Raw genomic sequence first — 10,996 nt, 5'->3', positions numbered from 1 at the left:
TAACATGCTTACTATGAGGAAATGTCCAAGGAAAAGGAAAATGCCACCGTAAGGAGACGAGTTGGTGCCCACTTTCTCAGCAAAGCAAGAGCTTTAGTCATTGGGCCCACACAGCTCAAAGTTGACCTCTTCACTGTTTTTTTTGTTTTTGGTGTTTTGTTTTGAGACAGTCTCACTCTGCCACCCAGGCTAGAATGCAGTGGCATCTTCATAGCTCACCGCAACCTCAAACTCCTGGGCTCAAATGATCCTCCTGCTTCAGCCTCCCCAGTAGCTGGGACTAAAGGCATGCGCCACCACACCCAGCTAATTTTTTCTAGTTTTGATAGAGACAGGGTCTCCCTCTTGCTCAGGCTGGTCTCGAACTCCTGACCTCAAGCGATCCTCCCTCCTCGGCCTCCCTGAGTGCCAGGATTACAGGCATGAGCCACCATGCCTGGCCTAAGACTTACGTCTTTAAAGATCTTCTGGTCCTTATCTGTCCCTTCCTATGATCTCACCCATGTCTTGGGCAGTACGGTAGATATGAAGTTGAGAAACTCGCAGTTTCTATGGTGGTGTGAGCTTCTGCTTCAAGGCCAATAGGGGGCTATTTTACCTATACCACAAGGAGTGTTGCAATGCAAAAATTTGGATCTCTTTGCCACTTTCTATTCCAGAAATACATAAAGGATGAAATTCTAAAATACTGGTTAATTTTATACTTGAGATAGCCACAGAGGTTGTAAAAGTAAGATAAGAAGAAAAGCAGGCAGTTTGAGGAAACAATGAGAGAAAATCCATTAGAAAACTGAAGGCTGGGCATGGTAGCTCACACCTATAATGTCAGCACTTTGGGAGGCCAAGGTGGGAGGATCATTTGAGGCCAGGAATTTGAGCCCAGCCTGGGCAACATAGCAAGACCCCATTTCTACAATAAATTTTAAAAATTAGCCAGTCATGGTAGCATGTGCTTATAGTCCCAGCTACCCAGGAGGCTAAGGCAGGAGGATTGCTTGAGCCCAGGAGTTTGAGGCTGCAGTGAGCTATGATTATGCCACCACACTCCAGCCTGAGTGACAAAGACCTCGTCTGAACAAGAAAAAGGAAAAGAAAATTGAACCAGAAAACTTGATTTTGATTAACTAGAGAAGTCTTGAAAAATAAACTGAAAGAGATTGGGGAAAAATCATTACACAATTTAAACTTGCTTTATGCAATGGATATATTATTATTTTTTTTTTTTTTTTTTTGAGACAAGAGTCTCGCTCTGTTGCCCTGGCTAGAGTGCCGTGGCGTCAGCCTAGCTCACAGCAACCTCAAACCCCTGGGCTCAAGTGATCCTCCTGCCTCAGCCTCCCAAGTAGCTGGGACTACAGGCATGCGCCACCATGCCCGGCTAGTTTTTTCTATATATTTTTAGCTGTCCAATTAATTTCTTTCTATTTTTGGTAGAGATGGGGGTCTCGCTCTTGCTCAGGCTGGTCTGGAACTCCTGAGCTCAAACAATCCGCCCGCCTCAGCCTCCCAGAGTGCTAGGATTACAGGCGTGAGCCACCGCGCCCAGCCAAAAGGCTATTATTTTATTGAAGCATTGTATCATACAAAGAAAAGAGAATCGATAATTGAGAAACCTATGGAAAATGAATTTTATTTATTTATTCATTTATTTGAGACAGTGTCTCACTCTGTGAGTATAATGAAGTATCATCATCCTAGCTTACTGCAACATCAAACTCCTGGACTCAAGTGATCTTCCTGCCTCAGCCTCCTGGGTAGCTGGGACTTAAGCTTACGTCACCATGCCTGGCTGGTTTTTTTATTTTTTATAAAGACAAGGTCTCCCTGCATTGCTCAGCATGGTCTCAAACTGCTGGCCTCAAGTGATCCTCCTGCCTGGGCCTCCAAAGGCTAGGGTTACAGGCATGAACCACTGTGCCCAGCCAAGAAGATGCATTTAAAAGTGAATAGTCACACTGACTTTTTCCCATTTTGTAATTTCATTTTTTTAAGCCTTACATATTTGTCAGAAGGGGAAAAAGCTAGGCCACATTTGAGGAATAGAAGCAGCTAAGGCTCACTGAGCATAACATTTGCCATCTTAATCCTTGCCCCCAGCTCTCTGTGGTAGGTATTTCTATGATCTCCATTTTCCAGGTAAGGGATGAGTGGAGAGAAGTGGCTTGTCCAAGGTTACAGATCACAGATCTCGACTTCTTCACTCAGTCCATCCTAGAGACACCTAGGGACACTGGAGCTAGAAGCCCTACAGAGGCGTGACCCACCCAAGGTGTGCTGCCTGGCCTTCGTCTCAAGCCACAGGCAAGAGTCTTGTCCCACTTCTCTGCTCCCAGACTCCACGCTTCCCCAGCTCTGTTTTCAGCGTGTCTGGTCGTTCCATTACCTATATTCACCGGCAGATTAGGGCAGGGTCCACCGTCTTAACTGCCACTATGGCCAGTACCAAGCACAGTGCCTCCCACTGGCGAGTGAATCCTGCTCTGACAGACCATTAAACTACTGCCCCCAAATGAAGCCCCTCCCCAGCATTTATGCCTAGAGCTGTCTACTTAATGGTGGGGACTAAGTAAGAAAGAGGAACAGAGAAGGGGGTATAGAACAGACACATTAGTTAAGAGAGAACATTAATACCAGAATTTCAGAACAAACCAGTATTTTTTAGGAGGCCATGTGCAAAGCAGTTCTTCAAGTCTAGAAGACCCAAGCCGCAGGCTCCTTCCAGAAAAAGCCAGCATAGGAGATCTAAGTCTACGAATCAGCGGGCTGGCTGGACAAAGCCTTGGAATCTTGTATCAATGAATTTTAAAATAAAGCTGTTTTGTAAGGCTGCCTCTGCCTCCTCCCGTGTGCTGGTGGGTACCTCACGTCTATGATTTGATTCGCATTTCTTAAAAAAAGATGAGTATGCGTGGCAGTGGGATATACGTATGGCGTAAATTTCAGGTGGAAATAAGGATCTAGTTTGCCTTGGTGGTGGGGGGGGCCCATAAAACAGAATCACACTTAAAGGTAAATTGCTGAAAAACCCAAACTATAAAATTCATTACCTGCCACTATTACATCAACGAAAAAGGTCATTTTAAACAAAAAGTATGACATTTAACAACTGAAAACAGGAAAGAGGGCTTTTACAATGTCGATGAACTCAGCATGATTTATAAATACATAAATACGCATGCATACTTTTACAGTGATAGCTACTGGAAGAATGGTAACTTTTAAAAAGCCTGTCTAGACAGATTCCTCCTCATTCCACCTGCCTTTCTGTTGGTAACACCAGGCGTCTTGAGAGAGATACCGTGCTCTGTGTCACATTCATCCCAGCCTCCTTTCTAAGCCTGCAGTTGATGATGAAAATGTGATAAATCTTCTGCCTTAGCTTTGATGCTGGGGAAAAAAAAGAAAAGGTTATGTAACCAGGTAATCCAGTGAAGCAAGTTCATCTTCATAAATTAAGATACAGCAGTGATGTAATATTTACGTACTACCCCAACGGTAAGTATGCTCGGAAATTATTAATATTTCACTACGCACAAAAAATTCAGCAAACATTGACCACACCATCCATTTGGAAGCCAGAACCTAATTTTCTTGTCTCGTCACTTGCGATCTATAAATGCTCACAATTTAAAGTGATAATGGAAATACTTAAAATACAACTTTTCCTGGCATGCTCTGCCGTGAACGGTTCTAAAAGCAGAATCACACAAACACTTATTGTTCTAAATTAAAACCAGTCAGATTCAGGTAGTAATTCACAACATTTCACATTGAGTCAGGATATTTAGGAGATGCGAAGGTTACATATTTCTGGATTTTCACACTATTAGAAACTGTAAAAGCATGTCTTCAAATAGTGGTAAAATGAAGCAGATACATTCTTTCTGGGTACTCTCTGGCACCTTTGGTAAATTTAAACTTGGCTTTAGACAACTTTTAAGGGTGTGAAGAAATCACTCTGGCTGTCACCTTGTATTTGAATGAATTTCCTTAACATTTAGCAGTGTGCGTGAATCAACCTGAGAGTCTTTTCAGTAATTAGAGATTTCAAGGTATGACCTCTTTCCTATTTAAGCCCGTCAGTCTTTTTGAGATGAAAAAACAAAATTCCTCAGCAAAAGCAAAAGGTAAGAAGAAGTCTTTCTCCATTTAGGAGAATGCAGTATCACCTAAAGAAACCATCTTATGTCCAAAGAGTAAAAAAATCCTCTAAACCATCAGTCAAGGTTCTGATAGGACAGGCCAAGGCTGCGGCGGCACAGTCGTGGCTGCTACGCGTCATCTTTTCCACAGGTGCTGATGGGTGATCCATCCACGCGTTCTGAGCACCAGACAAAACGGGTCTATAGGGTCGGACGCAGCTTTTCCGGCTTCTGTTTCAGAGTGGATAGAGAGTAAAAGACAAGTAGCTCCACTGAGCATTTACCTTGGGATACAAGACCTCTTCTGATTAACTAATCTGACAAACTGAATTTTTTTTAAATACTCACCAACAGTGGCCGCCTTAGAATCGCGGCTTCCTCCACCAAACAGGCGGCGGCTCCATTACCTCAGAGCTTGCCAAGACTGAGCATAATGCACAGAAAGAATGAAATGCAGGCACGCTTGTTTTTCTAACTTTTCTTTCACATTTCATAGTCACTTTTCACACTGACATTTTTCCCTCTTGGGATAAAAATGTTCTCAGGAAAAATGGACCAAGTAATTAGGTTGACAGCTTCTTTCTTCGAGTCAATAACAGCTTCCTAGTCAATCACTCCTCTTTCTCCTTGATCAAGACGTTACCTTGGAAATATTAGCTCTGACAGCCATAGCAATGACACCCTTCCTGAGTCAGCTGCTGCTGTTTGTTAATTATCACTCATTAAAGGTTAAGCTGGGCAACCACAAAGGCTGCTGGCAGGTGCCTAGGATGGCGGTTAGGTAATCAAGATAGTTTGTTCAATACATTTCTGTTTGAATACCCCTCTTTCAAAAGAAAAAAAATCATACACTGCAACTGTCTAACAAATTCCACCTGTCAGAAACCAAGGCTCATTTCTTTTCTCAGACTAAAAAAAAAAAAAGAGTTGGACAGACACAGAGACACACTTGCTTCAAAGCTGCAGAATAGCCATAAAGTATTTAACAAATCCTACTTTAAAGAGCTTATGTCTGTCTCCAAGCCTTCATCACTGTCTGGTCTTGAGATACCAACAATGCCAGGCGATTCATTTCCACTTGGTGGTAGCAGGTTTAAAGTCCAACCAAACTAATTTTAGAGCTAAGGATCAATTCTGGACAGAATAACAAGAGACATTTTTCAGACGCACGGTTTGACATCAGAGGTTTCTTGTCTCTGGGACTGGCAATGTTGCCTCATGTTTGCCAGCCTCCTCTGTCACATGCAAAAAATGCAGGCAAGAGACGAAACTACTGGTACAAAGTCCCCATAGCTCACTTAGCAGCAGTTTCTCAGGGTGGCCTTCAATACCACACAGTCTGCCATGGCACTGAGATCTGATGACTCAATCTCAGGCTGGGCTTATCTAGAAAAGTCTTAACAACTGGCAAAACTCCATGCACCGTCGAAGTATCTCATTTTTCAGGATCAGCTGAATTTCATGTTCAGTGGTATCAACAGTCTAAAATTAAACTTGGTTACGAAGAAAACGTAAGTTTTATTTGACGGAAGTTGCAACACACAAAATCTAAAAATGCTATTGATTATGACCTCTGTACAGGCTTCTTACGGTAGCTAACTACTTATGATTAGTGCTGGTTTCAAGGATGCTAATTTCATGCCTGAGGATTCCTCCCTGGAGGCTCACACTACGCAATGATAGTGTCAAGAATGAACATTCCGGGACAGGGCCTCTGTGGTTTTGAGTACAAGACCCCTTACTATATTTAGCAGTTTATACAGACCCTTACCAACACACACACACGTCTTCATACTGGTCTACGGATAATGTTTGGGATACGTCAAACCTCCTTAGTCTCCTCCTAGGGTTTATAGCCCAAATGTCATGAAGTGTTCTGATGTCTAACAGCCCAGCAAGATCTGAGGAACAGCACAGCAAGATCTGAGGAAGGGCAGATAACTACTGAGGCACAAAAAGAAGGAAAGAATATGCCACAAGCAGTTAGGAAATGAAGGATTGCCCCATTTCCTGCCTGTCCCTGCCCCACGGGGTACACTCTGGCAGCCCGCCACTATCTAGCCCCTTCCTGGCTGGGCTCCAGGAACCTCACCACTCTGGGACACCCAAGGGCTACCCAGGGATATTTTTTTAAGGTTTGTCAACCAGGGATTTTTAAAAGTATTACAATAGGAGGATCCAAAAAGCCACGAACTCCCAGTTCACTTTGCTACCTGGCTAAAAATAGTTCCCTGTTAACAGCTTATTTAAAAAACAAAATAGTGTCTGGAACACCAACCCGAAGGTCTTGACTGCAGTTCACGTTAAAAACTAAAAGAATACTTTTTTAAGAAAAACAAACCATCTGAAATCAAGTGGGATGTGCTGTTTGGGACAAATATTTTCCGAGCAGCTGAGGATTTGATTAGTTCCTTGATACACACACAGAAGGGGACCTCCTTATGTGCCTTGCCTCCCAAAACGAGACCCAACTGAGGTGGAACAAGGGCTTGCCTGTGTTTCTCAGGGTAGAACTAAAAAGTGGTCCCCAGCTTTATACTCTTATTGCTTTGGTCCATTTTTGAGTGTCTTCTGAGTACCTTCTCTATGACTATACTAGCTTATGGAGTTATAAGGACTAAAACTTTAGGCACCATCTCTTCCCTCGAGGTCACAACTGCTCCAAAACAAGCTTGAGTAAAGTGTGAAAGGAACTTTGGGAGATAAGGGAGCAATTAATTCTGCCTGAAGAGACTGGGACAAATGTGAAAAAAGCATGTCTGGGGGGCGATTCTGAAAAGCAGCTGGCATGCCCAGCCCCACCCTCTGAGGTTCCTTCTGCCACACTCTCCACAGCCCACCTCCAGGGTCCGGATTCAAGACTCAAAGCAAGAGCTCACTGTGTAAAGAGTCCATAGCCTGAGACTAGACTAAGTCCTGAAGAACAGAGAACGGCTATGCTATCTGGACATTACTCCAGCCAAACTACTATCAGAAAGTCAAGAGAGGTCAAGTAAGTCTGGTCTTCACCTGCTGGGGTAAGGATGAGTTACTCTGTTACAAACAAGAGTTTTTAACAAGTGGGAAACTTTAGCACTCTGTCAGTATTTCCTTAACAATCAAGCAAAAAACTCAAAACAATGTTCCTAGGCAACTTGAAGAGGTCAAGTTTATGTGTTGTCCACTAACAATGCATAATTTATCACACTGAGTTGTCTAGTTATGATATGGTTTGTACCAATTATGGGGAAATAAGAATGAAAGGGCTTTAGATCTTTGGGGTAAAAAAAAGCATTCAAAAAACAGTATACTCTAATAGTGTCATCAAAGCAGGGACCATTAACTCTATACCATTTCATCACATGCACTGGGATATCCTGTTTACCTTTTTCATTAATTCACTTCTGGCAGTAAACTGTGGCAGGTCTTCCACTTCAATCCCATCAGCCATTTCCATCACCTTGTCTAAAAGGTCTTTATTGTAACTGCACAATAAAAAGTAGTGAGATAAAAACCTTGGAAGAATTGCCACTGTGGATTATTAAGAAATTGCAGGTTGCTGGACTGCAAACTCTCACAGGACTGATCTGATACTGCAAGGGAAACCCACACATGTTCAGCACAAGGTTAGGAAACAGTTCTTCCTGCTTGTGGATACAAAAGTGTGTTTTAGGAATGCCAACAGAGCAGATGTTTCAAGATTTACAAAAACAGAGGCACTGTACCTCTGGCAGTACATATTCTCAGATATGGGATAAGGGCCAAAAATATTTTTTATTATTTTTTAAACATGTAGAATGTTGGTCTAATGAAAAAAAACATTATTTGTTCATTTGCCCAATTCTCTGACATCTGCCTAACCATGGATCCTGTTTAATCAGGATTTCCCAGGAGCACCTAGAAGGCAGGGAAAAGGGATGGGTGCATCTGGCTGCTTCCCTACATCCTAAACTCCAACATCTGAAGCAAAACCAGGTGGCTTAGGCCTGGAGGAGCCATGTGATCAGAGTCAGGCAGCCATAATGGGTAAAGGAATCAGGAGCAAACCCAGTCATCCTATTCTCCTAACACAATGTCACGGGAATTGAGCTAATAGGGAGTCTCAAGATTTGCCACCTTCTTCGTGGTGGGGTAAAAGAGGGTGCCTTATTAGGCACTTCAAAAGCCGCCCCTTGCCCTCTTGGTGCAGTGGGCTTTCGGGCGGTGACAGAAAGGCATCCGTTGTTTTCACAGGAGGGAAGGCAGAGAGATGAAGCTCTCAGGACCGAGGAGGATGGGGGATGGGGAGAAAAAGCCACAGGACACAGATTACGTCTTGCTGTATGTGGGAAAATCCACCAATCCTGCCCAAAGCTGCATGGTCCCAGATATATCCCTCCCCTTCCCTCAGCTTTTTCATCTGTTAAATTATCTCAGTTTTTGTCTCTGCACGTTTGCCATGTAGGTGAAAGGAGCTAAGGGACTTCAAAGGCACTCTGCAAAGGTGATGGTTTCAGCTAATAACAGTAATAATACAAATAACAATAGCAACTTTGGAGCCACCGTGTATTTAGCTCTTCACCCTTTAATTACTGTAGTCATCACAACCACCCATTTACCAAATGAGGAAACTGAGGCTCAAAGAAAATAAATATCTTTGCAAGGGGCTGCCAAGGTGGGAATCGACACCGCACCAGCCAATGCGCCTGGAGGTTGGGGGCACTGTCTAGGTCAGGGGTTCGGGTCAGGGGTGAGCCCTGGGGGAGGGCTGCGGGTCAGAAGGCAGGGGACGGGGTCAGCCGGCCGGCAGGGGTCCGCACCTGCAGCCCAGGAAGAGGTGGTTGGCCCAGACCATGGAGAGGGACAGCAGCTGGTCCAGGCGGCCGCCGCCGTCTGGCGGGTCGCGGTAGTCGGGCAGGTGGCGCAGGATGAACTCCATGCGGGCCTTCCATTGCTTCTCGGTCTCCGAGTAGGAGCGGAACTGCTCCGCGAAGTCGGCCGCCTGCCGCACCCCCGAGACCAGCTCCTCAACCGCGGCAGCCGCCTCGCCACCCACCATAGCGCCCGCCGCCTCGAAGGGCCGGACCGCCCGCCGCCTTCCCGGCGCGCACTGCGCCACCGCCCGCCGGCTAGAGGGGCCGCGGCGGCGCGCGCCGGCTCCGGAGGACCTGCCTGGAGCGCCCTCGCCCGGCCAGGCGGCCTGCGGCGGCTCCGCCCGCCGCTCTGGGCCCCTCGGACCTCTGCAGCCCGCGGCACCTGGCGGGAGTCTACCTGGGCTGCAAGGGCGGTTCGCGGGCGACCGCCCGGGGAGCCAGTGGGGAAACTGAAGGCCCCAAGCACAGAGTCGGGGCGCCCACCGCCCAGTCGGCAGCTGGATGCCAGCCAGAATTATGCTGTGTCCTTCTTGCCCTGGGATTCCCCGGGTACCTCCTCATCCTGAGCAACATGAGGGGCCCCGGGCTGAACACGGATGCCCTCACTTCTGGGGACTGCCCGAGTCTATCTCTGATCCATCCCCAGGAGTCCCGACACCCCACTCAGCTTGGGGCCCGCCTTCCTGGAGCGAGTCATCCATCCAATGAATACCTGCCGAGCATTTTGCTAGGTACTGAAGAGGCAGTGAGAGCAAACTGAAACCGTGCTCTGATGAACTCTACCAGCTAGTGGAGGAGGCAGACATTAATGAAATAATTGCTCAAGTAAATGGAAGATTTCAACGTTGACAAGAATTGATAAAGAGCTACCCGGAGTGCTTCAAGCATGAATAAGCGAGGGACCTGATCTAGTGCTGGGGTCAGGGGGGTGATGGCGGAGAGCTGAAGAATGAGTGAGAGTTAAGTAAAGGAGAGCGGGCCATGGCAAGAGAGAACCTGGCCTGGTAAGAGAGTTGCAAAAATAATGTGTCTTAAAGTTTATTGAAAAGTATGTGTTCAGGCCGGGCGCGGTGGCTCACGCCTGTAATCCTAGCACTCTGGGAGGCCGGGGCGGGAGGATCCCTGGAGTTCAGGAGTTGGAGGCCAGCCTGAGCAAGAGCGAGACCCGGTCTCTACCAAAAATAGAACATATTAGCCAGGTGTGGTAGTGCACACCTATAGTCCCGGCTACTCTGGAGGCTGAGGCAGGAGGATCGCTTGAGCCCAGGAGTTTGAGGTTGCAGTCAGCTATGATGAGGCCACTGCACTCTACCTGGGGCGACAGAGTGAGACTCTGTCTCAAAAAAAAAAAAAAAAGTGGAACAGGAGTGGGGAGTGGAGGGGGCAGAGTGGAGGAAGTGAGGCTGCAGAGGTCAGCCTGGGGGAGAGCCAAGAGGAATGGGAACCACTGAAGGATTCTAGCCAAAGCAGTGACAGCTATGTTTACAGAAGACGTTGGAAAGTGCCAGAAAGAACGTGTCCAGAGGAGAAGAGCAGGTGGGCCCAAGGTTCTTATTTAGCGGGCATGACTCTGCTGTCTGTTCTAGGGTCAGGTAGCAGACCCATTGAGAGAAGAGCTTCCCTGTAATAGTAAATTCCCTATCCCTAGAAGCATTCGAGTACAGTAACTGAGTGTTGGGGCTCAGAAACCGAGACCCCAAAATATAGTGCTTGGAGATGCTAAGCTGAAGAAGCCTCAAGGTCTCTCTGACCTTCCCCCACTCTCCTGTCTCTCAGTCCTGTCTCTCCCAAAGCACAAGATGAAACTGTTCTCTAAAGTTCCCTTCTCTGCCCAAAGTCTGGACCCACCAAAGAAGAAAACAATTACCTCTGGTCCCTTCCCTGAGTTTTCACTAACTGAACTCATATCACAGGAAGAAAGACTGCAGAGTGTCAACACTCCTGGACAGACTTTTGTCACCAAGCATTGTCTGCTCTGCGGGCCCAACAGACTTTGTCCCAGGCCGTTCCATGTTCTTCAAG

At 46.3% G+C, this 10,996-nt stretch overlaps 1 protein-coding gene across 1 annotated transcript; it reads right to left on the bottom strand.

Moving 5' to 3' along the window:
- Positions 1-3,124: 3,124 nt before the first annotated feature.
- On the bottom strand, positions 3,125-9,206 carry CDKN2AIPNL (CDKN2A interacting protein N-terminal like). Its single transcript, XM_012651324.1, has 3 exons — positions 8,921-9,206; positions 7,507-7,606; positions 3,125-3,387 (listed from the first exon to the last, which is right to left on the bottom strand). Exons 1-3 carry the CDS (start codon positions 9,157-9,159, stop codon positions 3,376-3,378), a joined length of 351 nt encoding a protein of 116 aa, XP_012506778.1. The 5' UTR covers positions 9,160-9,206; the 3' UTR covers positions 3,125-3,375.
- Positions 9,207-10,996: the final 1,790 nt, after the last annotated feature.

Source organism: Propithecus coquereli, unplaced genomic scaffold, assembly GCF_000956105.1.
Source record: "Propithecus coquereli isolate 6110/MARCELLA unplaced genomic scaffold, Pcoq_1.0 Scaffold353, whole genome shotgun sequence".
Lineage (NCBI taxonomy): Eukaryota > Metazoa > Chordata > Mammalia > Primates > Indriidae > Propithecus > Propithecus coquereli.
The sequence above is the reverse complement of the archived record's forward strand: the minus strand, read 5'-3'. Positions and strand labels throughout refer to the sequence as shown.

What these genes read in the sequence shown, in the direction of transcription:
- CDKN2AIPNL (XM_012651324.1), bottom strand. Translation starts at nt 9,159, where the DNA reads ATGGTGGGTGGCGAGGCGGCTGCCGCGGTTGAGGAGCTGGTCTCGGGG. An exon ending in CACCTCTTCCTGGGCTGCAG is followed by an intron (nt 7,607 to 8,920) that starts GTGCGGACCCCT and finishes TTTATTGTGCAG; the next exon opens with TTACAATAAAGACCTTTTAG.